Here is a 22,742-nt window from a genome sequence, read left to right as displayed (position 1 = left end):
CCGAGTGTAAATCCCGAGGCCGAACGGCCTTTGTACAAGCACACACGCTTCTTAGCAGGGCGAAGCTATGAGCTAGAAAAATCCAGGCTGGCAGACAGCCTGTGTCTGACCAACCAATCAGAGAGCTCCTTACATCCCACGGTGTGGCTAATTTGAATAGCAGCAGGATTTTTAAAATGAAGTTGTTAATCCAAATGCTAATCCAAATGCTAATCCACATGTTAATCCCTGAGCGAACAGGAAAGGGAAATGGATTTTGAAATGCAGTTTATTAAAGTGCAATTCGAAAAAGATTTTTGAAATGCAGTTTATTAAAGTGCAATTCGAAAAAGGTTTTTGAAATGCAGTTTATTAAAGTGCAATTCGAAAAAGGTTTTCGAAATGAAGTTTATTAAAGTGCAATTCGAAAATGTTTTTTGAAATGAAGACTTAAAAAGCATTTTAAAAATCAGTTTATCAAATTGGAATTCAAAAATGAATTTACAAATGCAGATTTTATTCTACAATTCATTAATTAAGCACAGGATTTTTTATTTCGATGCGCGTGGCTTTTGTGGTCCTCCATATGACTGCAGCAATGTTTTGCTATGTGGCCTACAGTATGTGATGAATCAACAACTGATCCATAACTGTGCATTCAGAGTGCTAACTAGGAACAGAAGGAAAGAACACATTATGCTTCTCCAAAAGTTGATTCTGTTCATCTGGATGTAGAGTTTTCAGTGGGAGAAACGTTTTGTCACTCATCCAAGTGACTTCTTCAGTCTCAGCTGACTGCAGGTTTCCCCAATCTTATCAACCGTACACTTACATAATGACTGAAACCAGCCCACTGAAGGAACAATGGGCTGGGAGATTTACTTACCTGGATGATTGAGCATGCATCAACACATTATGCTTCTTATATAGTCCCTGTACTGGTGTTTTGAATGTTAAAATAATTTTGATTATTTTTAAAGCATGATTTGATTTGCTCATTCTGATTCTTTTTCAGTAGAATCAACCACAAAGAAAACTAACAAAACCTAGATCTAAGCTGGAAAATCTAAACACAAAATACTACATGAAACAAGAAACTTAAAACATTGGGAAAGAAACCTGAAACCTGGAAACAACAGGAAGAGAAGCAGACAAACTGAAAATAGACACATGATAATGGGAGGAAGCAAAGCAGAATAGACTAACACAGGACACAGAGATGTCAAAGTAAAACAGGAAATAGACAAACATAGAAAAAATGATGACTAGATGTAACGCAAGGAACACATGGGAAGCACAGTAACAAAACCTAAAGGCTAGAAACTATCAAATATATAACCAGAAACGAACTAAATCAAAGGATATTAATAATCAAAAACATAAACACTGGGTCACTAGACCTGGGACCTTGACAAATAGAACTTTTTTTTCTTTCCTAGACTAAGTGTCTGTAACCTTTCGGAGAGAAGCTGTCAAGCTCTGTCGTCAGTTCTCACATCCCAGGCCTCTAGTTTGAAAGAGTTGGACCTAAGTAACAACAACCTGGGGGATTCAGGAGTGATACTTCTGTCTGCTGCACTGAAGAGTCCACATTGTGAACTGGATACTCTCAGGTCAGCTCAAACAATACTGAGTTTCTCTTAAGTGACAGAATAAATTAGTTTACAATTTTAAGAATAAAAGTCAACTTTTTTCATATGTTACTGTATAATAATGTTTTTCAGTATTTGAGAGTCACATTAAACATTAAGGTTTTATTCAAGACTAAGTATTGCTAAATCTAGTATATCTAGTAATTCCATAATGACACATTAATATCAGTATTGTTATTGTCTGTGTTTGTTTATAATTTTTCAGACTGAGTGTCTGTAACCTCTCAGAAACGAGCTGTGAAGCTTTATCCTCAGTTCTTGGCTCACAGTGCTCTAGTTTGAAAGAGCTGGACCTGAGTGACAACGATCTAAAGGATTCAGGAGTGAAGCATCTGTCTGTTTGCGTGAAGAGTTCCTATTGTAAACTGGAAACACTCAGGTCAGGATTAAGACTTTTCACTGACTGCCATTTAAATGTGTAATTATAGTATTGCAGAAACACCTAATCCCAACATTTACCCTTTATTTACATTTGTCCAAAAAAAATTATCATAATAAAATTCATAATTGAAAAAAAAGAAAAAAGAAAGAAAGAAAGAAAGAAAGACCTCCAGAAAGTATGAATTGTTGTTTTGTGTGTCTGCAGTCTGTCAGGCTGTCTGATCACACAGGAAGCCTGTACTTCTCTGGCCTCAGCTCTGAGTTCCAACTCCTCCCATCTGAGAGAGCTGGACATCAGCTACAACCATCCAGGAGACTCAGGAATAAAGCTGCTTTTGGCTGGAGTGAAGGATGAAGGTTGGAAATTGGACACTCTCAGGTATGGAGAAAAGGTCTAATAGAAAAATGTATTAAAAATGGACCAAATATCCATTTCACCAAATCAAAATAGATGTGTCATTAACAGACTAAAAGCACCAAATAATCTGCATATTAAAATTAGCTATAAATTAGATGTAAAAATATATCTTTAGTACTGTTACATCTGGGATAATAAAATCCAGCTCTAGTTGGGTTGTAAAACATGTAAAGTAAAGTTCCAGAATAAGGATTTCTGATTTTGTTAAACACTTCAGAACAAAAATAATTTATTTTATAAAACTAAAAACAGAATTTAATTATTTGCAAATCTCATAATCCCACATTTTATTCACAGTGAAACATGGAAAACAGAGGTGAGAGAAGTAACAAAGAACAAATACTTTGTTGTACTTAACTAGAATTTTCAGGTATCTGTAGTTTACTTCGAATTTTTTACTTTTACTCCCTACATTTCTAAGCAAATATTGTACTTTCTACTCCTCACATTTTTAAAACTGACTTGTTACTTTTGGTTTAACTTTTTTTTTGAGGAATTATTACTTTGTCATTGCAAGACTCCAAACATCAAATGGGTTTGAGCTTAAACAGAAACACATGAAAGGCAATCCTGTCCTATTAATCACCAGCAGATGTCACATGTGGCAGAGTCTGGGGTTAAAGTGGGTGGGTGTTTTTTGGCACAACACCAGAATTGTATTGAGGTGCATAAACAATCTGAAACTCATCTCCAAAGTGACATCTGCTGGCCAATTTGGCTATCACCGCATCTTGATAATGCTTTTCTTTGAAACAATGATGCCGACAAGCCGTGCACAATTCCAAATAAAACTACTTATTATACCAGACTGTTTGTAATAGGGATCAGCACATCTTTTAGCAAAATCTCTGTTCAAACAAGAAAAGAAAGTATTGAGACTGTACTGTAATAACTACACAGGTTTAATGCTCTTTTGGGGCTTAGTCAACTTTTTTTTTCTCACAGCCATCAAAGTTTGGATGTGTTTGGTTGTTTTTTGGGAGCTCTTGTAATCAGGTTTGCTCTATGCACTGTTCAACAATGCTAGAAGCTGGTATAGCATTAGCTTTGATGTTTAATCAGTTTAAAAATATATATTCAAATTAAAAAAAGACTAAAGGTGTTTTCCTTGTTTATTAAGAAAGGGTAACATTTATTATATTTATATGGACTAAATCTGACCAATCGTAACAGTCAGTTTCATGCACTTTGACCTGTACACTTTATAATCATCATCTGAACCATAAAGAAACTTTCCTGAACTTTAAACTGCTGTAAATGGTTTATCATGTAACATGTTGTTTTACTGAGTCTGGAGTTTTGGTTATCTGGAACTTTCAGATATTTTAATGAGTTTGAAACGAAAGAGCGAATGGAGCTCACAGAGCAGTATCTCTCTTTCTTATCTATATGGCAGTAATCATTCAAATGCGATATTTATATATTTATACAATATTTATTTGATTACACTTTCAAGTCCAGTTTTAAGTGGTTGCATAGTCTATGTTGGTCTTCACAATATACAGCAAAAAAGAGAGTGTATTGTTTTCTTTTACACATGCGCATGTAATTATCTTGATAAACACCACCTTTTTATTTTGGTACCACTTACTTTTTGAGGTCATTTTTATTCTTAACCCAGCTTTTTTGAGGTGTGTTGCTATCAAAGTGAAAATGAGCTAAATTAATTTCTCCTAAATTGGCGCACTTTTTTAGACTATACATTTGATATGTTTTCTATGTTCCATTGTGATTAAAATATAGATCTATAAAAGTTAATAATTATTGCATCACTTTATTTATATTTTAAAATACTTTAAAACTTTTTGGACAATCCAGTGTTTACTGCCAACTTACCATATATAATTTCACATTGGCCTTTTATAAGCACACATCTATCCCACGTGAATGTTTACATTTTCTATCGGTAATCTTTTTTTTTTTTTTAGAGGAGCCTGATAAATATGTTTATTCTTTGCCATTTCCATTGTAAATCCCAGTTAAAATAAGGGGGGGGGGAGGGGGGGGGAGGGGGGGGGAGGTAGTAACCTGCAGATTGGAGTTAAGTCGTAACATCATCAAGTATTTTTTCTTCCTCATTTTGTGTTGTCCAGTCAGGGGAAAGGATATGATGATGACACAATATTTTCCCAATTTAAAATGTTCTTATAGGAATGCACCAGTTATTACAATGGTGGACCCATGATTTGACTTTATAGATTTATCCAACAGCTGCTTCAAAGGACTGACAGATCCAGGATCAGTCCAAATCATCACCACTTTGATCCACATATGGATTGAAGTGTATTTGAGAAAATGTTGGACTGTCCCTTTATCAGTGTTTAACAGTATGTGTATGAGGGGGATGTAATGTCCATGTGTGCATGCTGAAAGAGACTGTGCTGGTCTGACCCCCCCTCCTCTTTTCAGGGTGGAGCCTGCTGGAGTCCGATGGTTGACACCAGGTCTGAGGAAGTGTAAGTGTGTTTTTAATGTGATTCAAGAAAAAAAAAAAGCAGCACACATTCAACTATCTTCAAATTGTCAAATAACTCATTCACATCTCTCATGTCAGGTGTCATCATTCAAGTGTCAATCAATGAACAGATGATGGATCAATAACTGCAGCTGGATTGTGTTTGTTCTCTCCATCAGATTTCTGTCAACTCACAATCGACACAAACACAGTAAACAGAAAACTCCAACTGTCTGACAACAACAGGAAGGTGACACATGTGGAGGAGGTTCAGTCATATCCTGATCATCCAGACAGATTTGCTGTTTGGTTTCAGCTGCTGTGTAGAGATGGTCTGACTGGTCGCTGTTACTGGGAGGTCGAGTGGAGTGGAGAGGTTTGGATAACAGTGAGTTACAGACAAATCAGCAGGAAAGGAGGCAGTTATGACTCTGCATTTGGACACAACACTCAGTCCTGGAGTCTGCAGTGCACTAACAACGGTCCTCATTTTGCCTGGCACAATGACAAAACAATATCCTCCTACTCAACCTCCTCTGTCTCTAACAGAGTAGCAGTGTATGTGGACTGTCCTGCTGGCACTCTGTCCTTCTACAGAGTCTCCTCTGACACTCTGATCCACCTCCACACCTTCAACACCACATTCACTGACCGTCTCTATCCTGGATTTGGAATCTGTGCTGCTTCCTCAGTCTCCCTGTGTTGATTTTAGCATTGAGGTTTTGCAGACACATAACATTAACCAAAAGATCTAAGGAAAAGGTCGATAAGGCCCCAATCACAAGGCTTAGAAATTGGTTTGTGAACATCTGGCAGCTACCAATCAAGAATAAATTACTATTTGAGTTAGGTTTACAGTTGCTGGGAAAATTATTGCTTGTGCCCCCGTCACACGAGCTTAGAGACCGGTCTTTGATCCCCCTGTCAGTAGGCAAAAACGTGTATTGCCTAACCAGTTGCTTTAATAACACATTGCTGTGGTTGTGGTTTTGAATGTGTCAGGTGTGGTGAATCATACAAAATTATTTTCTGAGTTATACTTAGAGTACTAATGTGGGAACTTCAACATTTTGTGCTATTTGGATTAGACTGCCTACTGACATTTTTGTTTTTGTGGTGCATCCTGTCATATTTGTGCATTCCAACATGAAAGTTGAATGAAAATGGCATTTTAATAATTTTTGTGACTAAAACTTAGTATTCTATGTAACAGGAGTGCTCTGCTTTTTTAAAATTCTTTTTAAATTGTATTTTTAACTAGCTGATATTTAGATCATTTATATATATATATACATATACATACATATACATACAGACAGAAGCAAAGCTAGTTGCAACATGGCAAATTGAACCTCCCCCACCCTCATTCAGATCTGGCGTTTGGAACTAGTTTGGTCTTCATGTGAAGTATGACCCTGAAGGTAAGCGCGTCATGGACAAAAGTAAAACAGTATGTGGGATGTGCCACGCAATGCTCAATTACATTAGTGGGAACTAGTGCGTTAGCGCAGTTAGCTTGTTAACGTGTTGACGCCGTCCAGCCGCACGCACAGGGCAATCCACGGTAGCTCGTTAACGGAGATTTGCCGTGTTGTGGCGTTAACGTCATTTCAACGAGATTAACGCTGACAGCACTAGTGGGAACACAACGAATATGACTGCACATTTACTCCGACATCATCCAAGTGCAAAGACAAGTGGAAGCAAAACAACAAGCAGGCATTCCACAAATTTTACCCGAGTCATTAGACAGCCGTTAGCACATGGTTCTCCTTATGGGGACCTGATATGTTTAATATGCTACACCAGAAGAAGCGTATAGTATAGCTTTTATTTTGGAAAGAGCCATTTCTCTGTAATAAACTCTCTTTTCCAAAGATGAGTGATTCCTCGATCATATAGATTTTTTTTTATTTTATTTTGTTGTTTCAGCAACATTAAATTTAAAAACTGTACTTTTAGGTTAAAATATATATTTATAATTTTAATAAATGACAAATTAAAAATGCATGAACATTTTTTGTATCAAAAAAATATTGAACCGTGACACCAAAGTATTGAACCGAACCGTGAATTTTGTGTATCGTTGCACCCCTAATATATATATATATATATATATATATATATATATATATATATATATATATATATTAATGTTCAAACATTGCTTCATGTTTCAATGTGTGGAAAAAAAGGCCTTACTATGGCTAGTTGACCATTTTAAAAATATGTATAAATCTTCAAAGAAATCTTCAAAAGTACTTGATATATGTAGCTGAAAATGTAAGCAATGACTGTAAGTGTTAAAATCCTGCAGAATAAAATTTGTATACAAATCAGATAGTTGAGCAGGATATGTTGTAAAAATTGGCTGATTTCAGACGAAGTTACACTAAAAGATTCTACAACAGGACACCTAAACTGCTGACGTGTCAAATCTGCATATAGACTAAGCCTTTAAATTCTTTTTTTACATTTAATAGTTACTCCCAGTCACCGCTGTGGCTGTAGCTAAGAGAAGAGATAAAACCTGCACTTTATGCATTTATGAAGTACTCAATTGTAATCCATAGATTATCTCATGTTGCAATGATAGTTATGTCTAACTGACTAAAGCCCTTAAATCACACACTTCTAACACTATATTACTCTACAGTGCTTTACCTTTCACACACACTCATACCTCTGCTTCACCTGTAGGAGATGTGTTGATGAAGCTTGCATGTAAGTTCAGTGAGGAAGCTCTGTACTCACACATCTGGTTCCCAGGTGTTTGGTAGCTAATCTAAGATTCATATAATTTCCCCTTTCCCATGCTGTCATACTCATTGTCACGATGGGCTAGTCCAGGGGTGGGCAATTCCAGGCCTCGAGGGCCGGTGTCCTGCAGGTTTTAGATCTCACCTTGGATCAACACACCTGAATCACATGATTAGTTCGTTGCCAGGCCTCTGGAGAACTTCAGGACATGTTGAGGAGCTAATTTAGCCATTTAAATCAGCTGTGTTGGTTCAAGGACACATCTAAAACTTGCAGGGACACCGGCCCTCGAGGCCTGGAGTTGCCCACCCCCTGGGCTAGTCCAATCATCTTTATGCCGGCTTTCTTCAGTTAACCTAAATTGCTCTCTGATGCATCCATCAGAGTATGAATATGTGTGAATGTTAGTAAGTACTTAAAAATCACTTAAAGCACTTAACTGATCCAATCAGTTAAGTGCTTTAAGTGCTCTGGGAGAATAGAAAAGCACTATATAAGAATCAGTCCATTTAGTTGGTGCTCCCTTCCTTGGCCTAAGAAAAAGCATGGGATTAGTATGAATTATATTTATCTGGCAGTTTCCAATTTGGTTAAAAGCCTTCAGGTATCAGGTTGTTCTCCTTTGTCACCACTTCCCAGTTAATGAGGTGAGCCTGAACCATCCCTTAGATAGGCTGTTATAGATTTGGGCTTTCTCATGCACTGAGCATTTTTTTTTACTTCACTTACTTCTTCTCACTTGATGAATTTACACACTACTACTGCATATCACTCCTGATCTTCATTCATCTTTCTCTGTATTCGTCTCACTTTTCTCCCATTTGTTGTTCCTGGTCTCTCCACTTTTGTCTCTTCTTTTTTCTCACCCTTTAACCATTCAAGGCAGATGTCTGCCCTTCCTTCAGCTTCTTTCTGTTGGAGATGTCTTGCTGTTCATAGTATAGTGCTTTGTCTTAAGAACTTTAAAAAAGAAGGGGACGCCTTGTGGATGAGAGGTGAAACGTCTTTACAAACTTAAAGTCCAGCTCTTAAGATTGTTATGACCTTTATAATTGAGAACCTGAACAGATCTAATGCTACATATTTTAATTTGTATTGCACCAAGCATGCCTGTTTACATGCACTAGGCTATTTGCATCAAGGGGCAAGAGTTTTGTTATATTAGGGGTTTATTTAAAATCAATCTAAAGGTAAAACATCAAAGAAATTGAAATTAAAACTTGGTGAACAAAGGCAGAACAGAATCTCAGCAGTGACAGGACTTAGGACTAGGGATGGGTATCGAAAACCGGTTCTTGTTGAGAACCGGTTCCCACTGTTTCAATTCCTTGGAATTGTTTGCCAGTTTTGCAAACGATTCCCTTATCGATTCCAGTCGCCCCGAATGACGTCAGCACGTCGCGGAGCATCATTTACCTGGCAGGAAACACGGCGCCTAAGCAGCTCAAACGCTCAAAAGTTTGGTTATACTTTACGAGAACGGATGACAACAGGGCAACTTGCAATACTTGAAAAGTAGATATTTCATTTAAGGGAGGAAACACTCCGAATATGCAAAAGCATTTGCTCACAAAACACGCGATGACCTCAAATGAATGTCGTGTTTTTAATTCGCTCCGGACTCGTGAATCTGAACCCAGCAGCAGCGGTAACGTTTGCACGTCCTCTCCCGTTAATGCGGCAGGTAATTAATCAACTAACAGTGCATATTATGTTAGCGCGATCTGCCTTATTACAAAACCTGCCATTACTGTGCGTTTAGGTGACCATGATGAGACAGACAGAGTCTGGCTCAGATGCTGGCAGTTGTCGCTGCAGTCTACTGGTAGCGTCTCCTTTCAGGCCAGGATAGACGAATGTCACCGAGCAGAGACTAAGTTTGTGGTAAAAGGCTTGCACCCATTTGCCACAGCAGATGATTTTCGGTAAGTGAATGTGTTTAATTGTAGGCAGGGACATTACTGGATATTCTTGTGTAATTGCTACTGAATAATTTATGTTATACTTTGTTATTGCTACAGAAGAATATTTATTTTATTATTTTACATTTACAATTTTTTTTCCTGGGGACCCTGTGACACCCCATTGAAGAGCCGTAGGCTGGATCTCTTAAGATCTCACTGTTGGTTTTGTAAGGCCATGTTACTCCTAAATTTCTATCTTGTTCAAAGAGAAGATATAAAACAAAGTTCTAAGCTAATCGAACTTAGTGTTCTCCTTTTTTAAAAAGAATCAATAAAGAATCGAATCGTTAAACAGAATCGAAAATGGAATCGGAATCGTGAAAATCTTATCAATACCCATCCCTACTTAGGACAGGACCCTCCGGAGTCTGGACACTGGTGGTGGTGAAGATGAAGACTGAACCTTGAATATAGCTCTGGCTGAGTTGGAGATGGGGAGGAGGTGGGATGCATGAAGAAGAGTCTTAAAGGAAGAATGATGGAAAGCACAGATTTAAACCATGCAAAGTGGCTAATTGGTTCAAAGAAGGCAGGCGAGAAGATGATTGGACTACAGTAATGATGTCAGTATTGAGAATGAGAATGTGGGAAAGCAGTGGTCATGAAAAGAACAGAAAAGGAGAACGGTCTAGTGAGTGGAGCTTCTGGACCAGAACATAGGAGGAGCTCTGCTTCTTAAAGACTACTTTGTGCTTCTGTTCAGCTCACTACAGCAATCTGTGAGGCTTATCTACCCGTCTGCTCCCACTCCCACCTGTGACCACAGACACTGACAACTTCAACATCTTCTGGGAACACACACAATTATTTAAAGATAAAAGTGTAAATCAATTTATTTTACTTTGAAATTCAGAGTTTGTTGAAGCTGTTTCCACAGTTTAAACTAACATCATGCAGTTTTTCTTCTCACCAGCAGAGGGCCACAAATCACCATCAATGAAGTTCAAGGAGCTGTTGAAACACCAAACACCCCCCCCCCCCCCCCCCCCCCCCCCGCCAAATGTTTCAAGATCTCTGTCTAAATAAATAAATAAATAAATCTGGGTAAATTGCCAGATGGCCAGATGATTAAACATGCAACTATTTTGTTGCTAATGCCTGAAGTGAGTAAAGAAAATCAAAAGCCTATTTATGCAAGATAATTCATAATTTTATTGGGGGGGGGGGGGGGGGCTATATTGGTTGGGTCTGATTATTGGGGGGGGGGGGGGTACGTATTGATCTTATCAATGTGGAAGTTCGTGTCTCTTTAATTGGATCAGTTTTCAAAAGCAGCTGTTTTTATAGAATGACAGAAACATGATAGATGCTTAATGTCTTTAATATTTTATACACTGAGTACTGTTGGATGTCCACTTTATTCAGTTATGGAGCATCCAAACAGCCTGTCTGTTCTCAGGATTTGACAACGAATTAAAGCAAAAACCATTCAAATGTGCCCTTAATATGTAAATCTGTTCCCGTTGAGAGCTTCTTTCCTGTCCTGCTTAAGTGAAACAGTAAGAGCATGTGGTGAGGTTGGAAAAATAGGTGTGGAAAAATGACAGTCTCAGATGTGTTTACACTGTAAGGTCTGAGCTGAACACTTCCTGTTTGTTAAACCCGATTTAAATACATTTGGCTCACTTATCAATAGGAACATTTATAGAATCAGTCACTCAACGCTGCTTCCTGGAGTCCCTTTCTTTCATTTTTCCATAGTTTCCCTCAGTAACCAGACTCTCCCTGCCTCCCCAAACCCCAACTGAGGTCGGACTTTAAAGTCGTCATGAGACAGCTAAAGGTTTAGTCCATGATCACTGTCACCATGGAAACGTCACTTCTGAACACACATAAAGCTGACTGATCGTTCATCAGCTTTTATTTTCTAGCGTCTCTTCCGGCAGTGCATGTTTGATTCCTCCACAATAAAAGCCTCCTCCCTGTCACACTGCGGCGTGTCGTGATGCGTTCACTGTTAGGGAACGGCCCACCTGCGGCTCACCTGCCAGCCCGTCTCGTGTGTATATCAGGGTCCGGGAGTTAGCAGCGCCTTCTCCTCGTCGGGAGCTTCGATAAGATGGCGGATTAACGAGCTGACGTTTATTTCACCGACGCTGCAGTGACGGTTAGTCCCTGCGGAGGGGTGCGGGATCAGATGCGGGATATTTACGGTTTTCCGGCTGAGGTTTTCCGGTGGTGACGCCGGCAGACGGCTAACTTCAGCTCTCTGCTGCGGCATCTCGGCCGAAACCGCTCCGCACGTCCTCTGACCGCAAAACCGCAGGGGCAGGATCCCGGTTTTGACACGAACCCGGGTTTATCGGGGATTTTATTGGTTCCAACTGTCAGGTTAGTGCACCGAGGACTAAAGGAGCCCTTTGTGGATAATTCGGGCGCAGGTACACCTCTGAGTGATGAGAACTGCGGGACTCTGATCCCGGAGAGTCTGACTGCAGAATCACATTACAATTGCCTTTTTTCTTTGAAGATAACCCGGGTTTTTTTTTTGGATAATCTCATTCTAAACTTGAAGTGGGTAGATTCAGGACTAACGGGGGCCTTTGTGGATAATTTGGCTCCAGGTAAAATCCTCCTGGTCTATGGAGACATGAGATACGGGCCGGACCAGGAACCCGACCGGAGAGAAGCGGTGCCTGCAGCGGAGCCTAGCATCAGGAAAACCAGTTTTTAGTCTCCATCCGGTTTATTCGGGATTATTTTCAGCCGCAGATTTTGAGCCGCATGTCCCGGACCACGGGGGGTCTCTGAGGATCATCCGGAACCATGGGGACTCAGGGACCGGGCCGGAAGAGGATCCCGAACCGGGAGAAACTGACTGGAGAGGACGATGCACTGAACCAGATCGCCCGGGAGGTGAGGATGTTTATTAATAGACCCGCTGGTGTCGATTTGATCGATCAGGAGGAGAAATTTACATCAGAGAAACGTTTCTGTGAATCACAGCTGGTCCCAGCTGTTTAGGGCCCAGGGCCGCACACTGCTTAGGGGCCCCTCTGGACCCCAACCAAGACTTTATTTCACAGCAGAAGATCAGAAGCATTAAATTATTACAGTAAAATATTCATATATCTGAGTAACGTCTAAAAAAAATTAATATTTTAAAATGTGTTTACATAAAAATAATAGGAACAAATCATTATTTTTTACTCAAATTTGAAAGTGAAATGATAAAATTACAGTATAATTTGTGTTCCTATAGTTTGATACTTAAGAGTATTGTACAGTTTTACTTTCAGTATGTCACAGATCTGTGGGGGCGGATTCCCTGAGCGGATGCTCACTGAATGCTAATCTTTGGTTCCTCATATTTTCCATCTGACTGTGACGTCAGTGGATGGTGTATGGAGTCTAAATCAAGATTAAATCAGGAGATCTGCTGCAGGTCACGTTTGGTGTCACCTCTGAGCGGTTTGTGGTAAAGACCTGATGATTATGATGATGATGATGATCGGGAGGAAAAAATGTAAGAACAAAAGTGTGTCGCCCTGGGTGCTCAAGCTGGAAACTCAGACTGATGTTGCAGATTGACTGCTTTCTAACTCTGAGCCCTGACTATAATCTGTTTTTAGTAAACTGTCTGTTTCAGGTGATAGAACCTGATAGAACCCAGACACTTTTTTAGTACCTACTTGACCTGGGTTTATAGTGACCAGAGGTGATCTGAAAATAACAGACTGCATATTACCAATTGGCTGCACAGTAACGTCACTTGATGAGTTACGAGAGCGCCTCCTTAACAAAAATCAAAACTGCCATTTTTGAAACAAAGGACTTCACTGGAAGTCATTTGATGTAACAACTCCACACACGTTAGGTACTACTCGACTATAATGGAGCAACGCCTATGGTATAGTTCAGGGGTACCAAATGTAAGGCCTGGGGACCAGAATTGGCCCAGCGAGGACTCTAATCTGGCCAGTTTGATGGATTTGGAAAATGTGAAGGACAAAATGTTGGATTGGTAACTGTTCCTTTTTTTTTTTTTTTTTTTTTTTTTTTTTTTTAGTGCTGTCAGAGTTAATCTTGTTAAAATGACGTTGGACGGCGGTAATGCATTAACGGGCTAACCGCGCTAACGTGTTGATAATGTGCAGCCCCACATACAGGGTGAACTACGATAACTCACTAACGGAGATTTGCCGCGTTAATGCGGTTATGGCGTTAACGTCATTTTAACGAGATTAACACTGACAGCACTAGTTTTTTTATGATAAATTTGAAGTGTGGCAGCTTCAGCTGGAAATGAAAAGCTACATAGTCTCGTCCATGTGCGTTAGTTTGTTTCAATATGTTAGTAATTCTGTCAATATTCCCTATGTATGTACTGCCAACTTTAAAATGCAGTGCAGGGTGTGTAGTTACAAATGTAACACATTTTTGGTTTTAGAAAAGAGAAGTTCTTCTCTCAGCGGGTGGTGGCGCTAGCTGCGGAGCCTCACCCTGAAACTGGTTTGGCCACATTTAGTGAGCCTGAAGCACGTACACACACACACACACACACACACACACACACACACACACACAGCCTTTAAGCTGTGTGGGTGTGTGTGTTTCTAATCAGCAGTGTGGACACTGTTAAATCAGGCTTTGTTTTTCACTGGAGTCTGGTGTGACACAAATACCAACGTTTTCCCTCCCACTGACCTACTGGGAGAACAAACACACACTCTGTACGTGTGTGTATATGTGCAACCTCTGTTAATCCCCTGCTGAAGCACAAACATTAATCTGCATTTCAGCAGTCACAACATGACAAGCCCACTCATCATCATCACTGCAGTGTAAAGACAAGGAATCTTGTGCATGTTTAAATATACCATCAAATTCATGTTTAATAAAGTAAAATGTTTTTAAAACCAGTAAAAGTATAATATTCAGGAGTTTATAAGTACAAAAAATAAAGTGGTGGTACTTTTTATTATTTAAACACTAGACTAGTATTTTTTATCATTTCAAAAAAAAAGATTAATTCAAATTATGAAAAATCTTTTCAAATAATTAGGTACTTTTATGTTTACAATAATGAATGTATAATATAATACAAATAATTGCATTAAAATATAAATATTAAAATTAGTTTGAAGTATTTAAATGATTTTTTTTTAATCTGTAAAAATGTACATGTTAAATTTGGTGTTTTCTCTTTAGATTTGGTTTTTCAAATTTATTTTCAGTTTTGCCCGGTGACTGTGGGATATAAATAAAGTTTTCAAATTGAAATTTCAATCAGATGTGATGTCAGAGTTGAGTAGAGCTGCCACAATTTGTCGACTAGTCATGATTATAGTTGACACGTCGTTTGAAGCTTTGTAAGATCCTGAAAGACGCAGGAATAAGTAGTAGGATTTAAGAATGTAGTAACAGACTGAAACAGAAGATGGCAGCAATGCATCTACAAGGATGCCAGCTGCCGTTAAACACAGAAGAAGCAGTCTCTGGTATTGTAGCTGTGTCAAAATTCAGGGGGCGCGTTTGTAGGTTGATTACGTTACGTGACGTGACACGTCAAAGGCTGTCCAAACTCGAAGACTTCTCCAAATGCATCCGACAAATGCATCCTTAATTTCCCCAGATTTGAAGGCTGGGTTGGGTGTAGGGCTGCTACGATTAGTCGACTAGTCACGATTATGTCGACTATCAAAATCATCGACGACTAATTTAGTAGTCGATGCATCGTTTGAAGCTTTGTAAGATCCCAAAAGACACAGGAATAAGTAAGTAGCAGGATTTAAGAGTGTAATAACGGACTGAAACAGAAGATGGCAGCACTGCATGTACAAGGATGCCAGCTGCCGCTAAACCCCGAAGAAGAAGCAGTGTCCGGTATCGTAGCTGTGTCCAAATTCAGGAATCACATTCTCCTGTGCCCGCATTTTTAGGCCGATTACGTTACAGCGACACGACGAAGACTGTCCAAATTCGAAGACTCCGACAAATGCAGCCGACAAATGTGTCCTTCATTTCCCCAGATTTGAAGGATGGGTTGCTTCGTGGCCCAACCTATCCCAGAATTCATGGCGCGGCTCTGCTCAGTTTCCAACAATGGCGGCAGCTAGTTAGTTTTAATATGACTTATTCTTTCTGGGTCACAAAATAAACGTTTAACATATTTTCAGGCAAGAATGTAGCTGTGTAAACTTCAAATATCTGCTCAGTTTATCAAGACACCACATATTTTCGAAAGCACTCAATGTTTTTGGAGACGTCTGTTACCCACCAGCTCGATAGCTAGCCGGGGTTCAAGGCTGGCAGATCGTTTTCAAACCCACCGCCGTCTTTTGCTGCTCAGGTTAAACATGATGTAAGTCACTTAGATAACTTAAAAATGTTATTGTTTGGCTTTTTTCAGTATTTTATTTGTTCCTAAGTAAATCGGTTTGGCTGAGATTAAAGTTACAGTTGTTACACAGCTGAATAAACGTCAAGCAGACAACTGATTATTAGAAGTGTGAGAAGCTCGAGAACATACTCCAGTGTCCTGTTGTATTTTAGATAGTAAAGAGCAGACGGCTGGGTTTATTAAACTCCACCGAGACAATCTGCAAATTTCATTAAAATTTTAATAAATTGTCATCTTATCTTTATTTTTGGTTAGCACATACCTTAAACACTTCAAGCTGTAAGCTAATGATAGTTATATAAGAGCAGATGCATGCTGGTGCAATAAACTGTATGTTTTACGTCCAATGGATGCATGATCTGATTAGTTGACTAATTGCAAAAATAATCAGTGACTAGTCGACTATCAAAATAATTGTTTGTGGCAGGCCTAGAGTTGAGTGTTCTCAGGTATCTCTCAGGTGTGTGCTGACAGTTAGATGGAGGGAGTGTCTCAGGTATGAAGAGAGGTGGATGGACCACATTCCTCCTGCAGTGACAGAACACACACAGCTTAAATGTTGACAGGTGTTTGCACACTCGGGTGTACTGTCCTTTTAAGTGGTGTCCTGGAAACAGCAGCTTTTCTTCTCTGGTAATTTAAGTCATTTCTGATGTTGTCACAAGTCTGGACACCTTTTCTTTTTAGACATACCTGAGCTGAGGCGTGTGTTAACAGGTGATTTGTGGCAGCCAATCACGTGACACCTATAGATTGATTCAGTAATTAAGACGATGTCTCCTGTGAAGTAATTGATCAGCTGGTGTCTGACTGTGATCACCTGTACTTTATAATAACGCTGTTGTTGTGCTGATAAATCTTTTTGAATGAACCTGAGAGATGCACAGATGCCCCCTGCTGGACTCACCTGAGACTCACCTGAAGAATCAGACCTCAAACATTTACATCAGTTTCACATAAATATATTCACTGTTTTACATTTTCACAGTATTTTAGGTTATTATTGCAAGTAAGATGTTGTTTTTAATAATTTTATTTTTTTCAGATAAATTATTTTTAGGTTACAAACTTTTTTTACTTGTATTTACATAATTATTTAATGCTTAAAATAAAAATGAAAGATTGTAAATAAGAAGTGTTTAAAAAAAAGAAAGGGAACAGAAAATGTTTCAAAACAAGCAACAAACTGTTTATTAAAATGTAATTTTCAAGACTTTTTTTAAAATTTATTTTGGTGTGAATTCTTTTTTTTTTTTAAATTTAAGCTTTAATGTCATTACTTTTTATCAGCTTTAGTTTTACATTTAGAATTTAATTTAATAAAAGCAGGAAGTGGTTCAGGTTTATGGTCTCTAACAGTGACTGATGACATCACTGAGTGTATTGATTAAAGCTGAGAGGAGTTTGATTGAGTTATTGATCAATGACGAACAGACGGCTGAATGAGGCTTTTATTTATTTATTTATTTATTTATTTATTTATTTTATTTTAACTTACATTTTTATTAAAGTTACATAACATTCATGTTTTATTATCAATCAGTTTGTTTTTTTGTTTTTTTTTTGTATTATAATTTTTTTTTATTGCTGACTCTTAGCATTTGAAACCTGTGACCCGGTAATTGGTTATTGATCACAAAATTTTGGCTGATGTATTGATCTCCGTGTGTGTTCAGGCAGAGGCGCGGCTGGCAGCTAAGCGGGCCGCGAGAGCCGAGGCCCGAGAAATCCGCATGAAGGAGCTGGAGCGACAGAAAGAGGTTAGCAGGCTTTTATTTTTTTAAGAAACAATGATTATAATTGTGATGATCAATTACTGATCAGAAAGAGACGAGCTCACAAGTACACAGGGAAACAGTTTATTTTACAAGCTTGTGAAAACAGTTTGATGCAAGGAGGAAAAACTGACTTCTTCAGGTATGTTTTAAAACCACGTAAATAAGAACAGTTAAAAAAAAATTGAAAATGTAAAAAGCAGGTCATCTTCTCTTTGTTGAGTCATTCATTCTAATGACCTTTGACCTCAGTAAACACTGTTCCTGTTCTCAAGTCTTATCTTATAAAATTTCAGGCTGTGCAGCAGGGCTGCATGCCGTAAAAAAACTCAGTTTACTAAAGAGTAAGAATAAACAAAGACAGGAAGTCATCAAATTGTGTTTGTGTGAGGTCAAAGGCCAGTCTGACTGAGCCTTTAGTCACCGCTCGGTCTGAAGTGTGGAGGTAACCCGGCCTTGTCCTGCTGTGGTGAGTCTCAGAACAACTTTATTAACAATAAATTATTACAGTGTGTCTGTTTACTGATTGTTTGTAATGATTAGTTTGTTTTCATCAGCTCTTCTGATTTTGCTTCTTATACCAAAGATATAAAAAATAAGAAAGGGCTTTGAATGACGGGTCATTGATCAGTGATTTGACTGATGAATGAGATTCAGAAAAGAGCTGAGCGTCTTCAGCCTCTGACAAAGTAAAAAAACTGCTTTTGCTGTGAAAGTCAGACAAGAAATTAAATAGTTACATTTCTATAAATGTGTAGTTACTTTGGAGAAGCAGACTCTGGGTTTAAAGTCTCAGCCATTATCTCCCACTGAGCTGCAGTCTGTTTGTGTCCTCTGTCTTCATTATCTGACCCTGGACGCCCCTTTGACCTTTGACCTCTGGCTTCTCTGACCTGTTTTTTCTCTCCTCTCATTCTTCCTTTAGCTGTTTCACAGTCATAAGGTATGAATAAGTCCTCCATTCAGCCTTAACTCATTCTTTCTTTTAGTTTTATCTTTTTTGGGGGAACCAGCTGGGTGGGGCTTTGCACTAACTCCACCCAGCTGGTGTCCCCAGAAGGACAAAGCAAACAGATTTCATATTTTGTCTTTGAATAGTTGAAACTTTGTCCTTTCCCCCATTTGATCTTCTCCTCTTCCTGCTCTTCGTCCTCCTCTACAGAAGTATTACGGTGTGGATAATAAGTGGGGTCACATTGAGCAGTGGATGGTAGGACTCTGTGCGAGTGTCAGGCTGACACATGAAAGCTCCAGTGAAGATAAAGGGCCGTTTCATCATATTACCTGTGCAACAGCTCATAGTCAATCATATGACTCTAAAACAAGACTCGAGTAATAATAAAATACGGTCTAATAAAAAATACCCGTCGTGTAAGTACATAATAACTACATTTAGATAACAGTGTAGCATATTACATGAGCTGTATATGCAAAATGCAATCAATGCAATGCATCATTAGAAATGAAACAACATATTAAATGTGTATCCACAAATAAAACAGTGTAACAGAAATGAATTTAAATAGGCGTTGTATTAGAAGTCATTAAAAAATAGAAAAAAAAGAAAGGAAAATGTATCCGATTTTAGAGTTATAGAATTATAATCAATATTTTAAACAATGTAACAGAACCTGTTTTCTGTGTAACATAAAATAAACCAGCCCTTTGAAGCCTCCCATGTGACTCTGGGCTGTACACATTAACATGAGTTACATTTAAGAGTGTCACAGTTTGAAATAAAATACTAATAATGTCATTTGTTTGATATAAATATAAAAAAAATAAAAATAAAATTGTATTGCAAATGCCATAATTTTATATTAAATGTTGAGTTCATATTACAGGACAGAGATCATGACAATAATAACAATAATACATCAAATATTGAATTTAATTTTGTTAACACAGTGTGATTCAACATAAATTAAAGTTGAATAAAAGTTTAAACTTTAATGCGATTTAATGGAACGTGATGTAAGTAAAAGCAACACTGAGGTGTCTTTTATATCACGTAACACAGCAGCATAATAAAATGTAATGAATATAAAAATATAAAAAAGAATAAAACAGTATTACCTGAATGTAAGCTACATGTACATGAGCACAGTTTAACGTTATGTTAACAGTCAAATAAAACTGAGCCTGAATCCAGATGTTTGAGTGAAACCAGCTGATTTTTTTGTCTCTGTTCAATCCTAAAGCCTGACCCCATTTACCCAGCTCTTTTTTTTTTTTTAAGTGCGTAATAGCAGGAGTTTTCATGTGTCAGCAGGACGCCACTGTCTGTTGTTGTTGTTGTTGTTGTCTGTTCTGCACGTGCTCAGACAGGCTCAGATTAACGGCCTGTTTAATCCTGTCTGATAGATTATCAGTTATCATCCTCCCAGTAACCGTTCCTGCTCGCAAGTCTCTGCAGCTGCTGCTGTTTCACACCTGCGTCTGATTTCTGTTTAATTATAATTAATATTAATTTTTATATTTGTGTCAATTTTCATTTATTTTTAAATTAATAGAACATTACTTTTAACTGCTTTTTGTGTATCTTCATTTTTTATTATTGTATTTATACTTTTACACTGTGTTCGACTTATCCCCTAAGCAGACCTCTTTTATTACTTTTATTTTCTTTTTCTTTTTTTAAAATAAGAACTACAACATTTTTGTAGTATTTTGACAGGCTATGGTCTGTCATTTCTCCCCTCATGCTTCTTGTCTGCATGCAGCAGCCTTCATGTGTTTGTGCTTTATTAGACCGTGCCAATGATGCAATAACCTGCTGTTTAACATGTTCAGAGGACACCCGCCGCCTTCTTCTTTGGTTTCAATCTTTTAACCTGCTTTCTACTTCGTGGCCTTTCAGGAGGATAGTGAGCGGTATTCTCGCCACTCTCGGAGGCATGCGTCGGTCTGTATCTCTTTCCTGTCATTTTCCTGTTTTTTCTGTTTCTTTATTTCTTTAACAAATTAAAAATCATGTGTGTTACCTGTCCACACTGACTATCACACCTCCAGTTACAACTTGTGTGGAAAGGTGTATTTCGGACACTATGGCATCATTGTAGGCATGGTTAGTTTCCACTAACTCACCAGAAGGTCTGAGTGTTTGGTCCCCTAAAATCTAAACACAAAGCAACATCCTAAGGCTGGATCAACTTCTAAAGAACATTAGATCATCCAATAAGCTCTGGATAGTTTACACTCAGGTCTGGGTAGTTTATACTCAGGTCTAACTCAGGTCTAGTAAACTTTTTTTTAAAGTTTTTATTTATGTAGCACCAAACCACAGCAGCAGTCACCTCACGACGCTTTATGTTGTAAGGTAAAGCCTGTGCAATGACAGAATCAATGACGTGAAGAACTGTGCTGTCTGTTGATGCTCTGCTTGTTTAATTGCAGATCTCTGACGATGAGGAGAGGATGTCAGTGGGGAGTCGAGGCAGCCTCAGGGTGAGTTCACATCTCAGCATTTTAACCACAGAAGAAGAGTTTACTCCATAAAAACCTAGTAATACCTGCTCAGGTTCTGCTAATGGATTGCGGCTTGTTAAGCTGCTGTATGAAGCATTTTGGTGGTAAATGACAGAGGTTGAACGTGAAGAGTAGATATGAGCAGCTCGTTCAGCGCTGCAGAGCTTCATGCTGATTACTGCAAGTTATGTATAGACGGGGATGCTGCTGCAGCAGCTGTAAGCAGGAAAGAGACAGGAGGCCGATTAATAATCAATAACAGCAGGAGGTTGAGTCACATCATGAGCTTGCTCATTGTGAGATCACTTCTTGTGAAAATAAAGAGTCTGGTCGTCTTTACCTGTCTGCAGCCTTCAGCGTTTTTCTCTGATGCTCCTCGCTGCCACGGCTATAGGGTCTGACTCTCTGACATCACTTCCTGTGGTTGTGTGTAGCTCAGTAGAAGATCAAACTGAGTAGCAGTGAAGTTAGAGCAAACCTGTCTTATGATCAAACTCATTATTGACCCGCATGCTGATTTCATCCTGATTAATCAAAACATTTAAGTTCCATTGATCATTAATGAGTTTGATTAGTTTTCTAAAGATTTATTTTTACATCTTGATAAAGTGATAAACAACTGATGACACCAACTCTTTTCTTTCTTCTTTCCTTTCCTCTCTACCTCCTTCCTGTGTCACCTTCACATTTAATTTTTGATCCTCATTTTCTCCTTTCTTCCTTCCTTCTTTCAATCCAAAATTTTCTCCCTCCGTCCTTTTTTTCTCCTTTCTCTTATTTCCTTTTCACCTGCATTCATTACTTTTCACCCTTCCTCTTTTCCTACATCCTCTGTACCCTCCTCCTCCTATGTCCAGCCTTCGGACTACAGCGGGTTTCTGGGTTCTGGTTCTCGGGCCTCTTCCAGGGCCAGTTCAGCTCGGGCAAGCCCAGTGGTGAGCTCTCATCTCTGGATGTCTCAGTCTGACTCTGTGGCTCCCCCTGCTGGCTGCTGACAGCCTCACTCTTTGAAGTTTACAGTAAAACTCAATCAGTCATATCAATAATCAGTGTTTCTGTGTTCAGGTGGAAGAGAGGACAGACAGAGAGTTCCCAGATAAAGTGAGCCCACTCTTGATTTTATTTTATCTTTTTATCATATGTTTTTTAAACTTGTATAAAATTTGTTTAATTTTTATTTTTTAAAAACTAAAATACTGTAATTTTACCAAGTCAATATATTTTTTGTTATTAATTTATTTTAAATGATCTGATATAAATTTGGTAATCATCTTTGTGTCAGGGCTCTAGGACGGCCTCGACGCTCTCAGCAGCCACTCTGGCCTCGCTGGGCGGAGCCTCATCTCGCAGAGGAAGCTGTGACACGTCATTCTCCGTAGAAACCGAAGCGTCCATCAGAGAGATGAAGGTCACGTTTAAAAAAACCATGAAACAGTTTCTTTAGTGTTTGAAACAAGTTGAATTCAAGATTTAAATAAATGTGTCTCAAGCACTCACCAGTTTTAGTGCTCATGTTGAATAATGAATTAATGAATAATAAATAAATA

At 38.5% G+C, this 22,742-nt stretch overlaps 2 protein-coding genes across 13 annotated transcripts in view; both read left to right on the top strand.

Annotated features, from left to right (window-relative positions):
* Positions 1 to 5,774, top strand: part of LOC102783436 (NLR family CARD domain-containing protein 3-like) — a 31,900-nt gene extending 26,126 nt beyond the window's left edge. For 2 of the 4 annotated variants that reach the window (XM_087835710.1, XM_087835712.1), the window contains 5 exons: positions 1,419 to 1,592; positions 1,837 to 2,010; positions 2,218 to 2,391; positions 4,840 to 4,886; positions 5,065 to 5,774. In XM_087835710.1, coding sequence (XP_087691836.1) covers positions 1,419 to 1,592; positions 1,837 to 2,010; positions 2,218 to 2,391; positions 4,840 to 4,886; positions 5,065 to 5,591 — 1,096 coding nt within the window. In that variant the 3' untranslated portion in view covers positions 5,592 to 5,774. The remainder of the gene's footprint in view (positions 1 to 1,418; positions 1,593 to 1,836; positions 2,011 to 2,217; positions 2,392 to 4,839; positions 4,887 to 5,064) is intronic. The other 2 variants (XM_087835711.1, XM_087835713.1) reach the window with 1 other exon arrangement.
* Positions 5,775 to 11,523: 5,749 nt separating this feature from the next.
* The window catches only part of lrrfip1b (leucine rich repeat (in FLII) interacting protein 1b), a 23,553-nt gene continuing 12,334 nt past the window's right edge, over positions 11,524 to 22,742 (top strand). For 2 of the 9 annotated variants that reach the window (XM_035912623.2, XM_035912620.2), the window contains exons 1-9: positions 11,524 to 12,465; positions 17,629 to 17,712; positions 18,653 to 18,670; positions 18,890 to 18,937; positions 20,588 to 20,632; positions 21,124 to 21,174; positions 22,053 to 22,130; positions 22,261 to 22,296; positions 22,478 to 22,603. In XM_035912623.2, the coding sequence (XP_035768516.2) occupies positions 12,376 to 12,465; positions 17,629 to 17,712; positions 18,653 to 18,670; positions 18,890 to 18,937; positions 20,588 to 20,632; positions 21,124 to 21,174; positions 22,053 to 22,130; positions 22,261 to 22,296; positions 22,478 to 22,603 (576 nt within the window). In that variant the 5' untranslated portion in view covers positions 11,524 to 12,375. The other 7 variants (XM_006802002.3, XM_035912621.2, XM_035912622.2 and 4 more) reach the window with 7 other exon arrangements.

The sequence above is a fragment of the Neolamprologus brichardi genome, chromosome 23 (genome assembly GCF_056152115.1).
Source record: "Neolamprologus brichardi isolate AB-2024 chromosome 23, ASM5615211v1, whole genome shotgun sequence".
NCBI classification, from domain to species: Eukaryota; Metazoa; Chordata; class Actinopteri; order Cichliformes; family Cichlidae; genus Neolamprologus; species Neolamprologus brichardi.
Note: the sequence above shows the minus strand (reverse complement) of the source record. Positions and strands in the feature narration are given on the sequence as shown.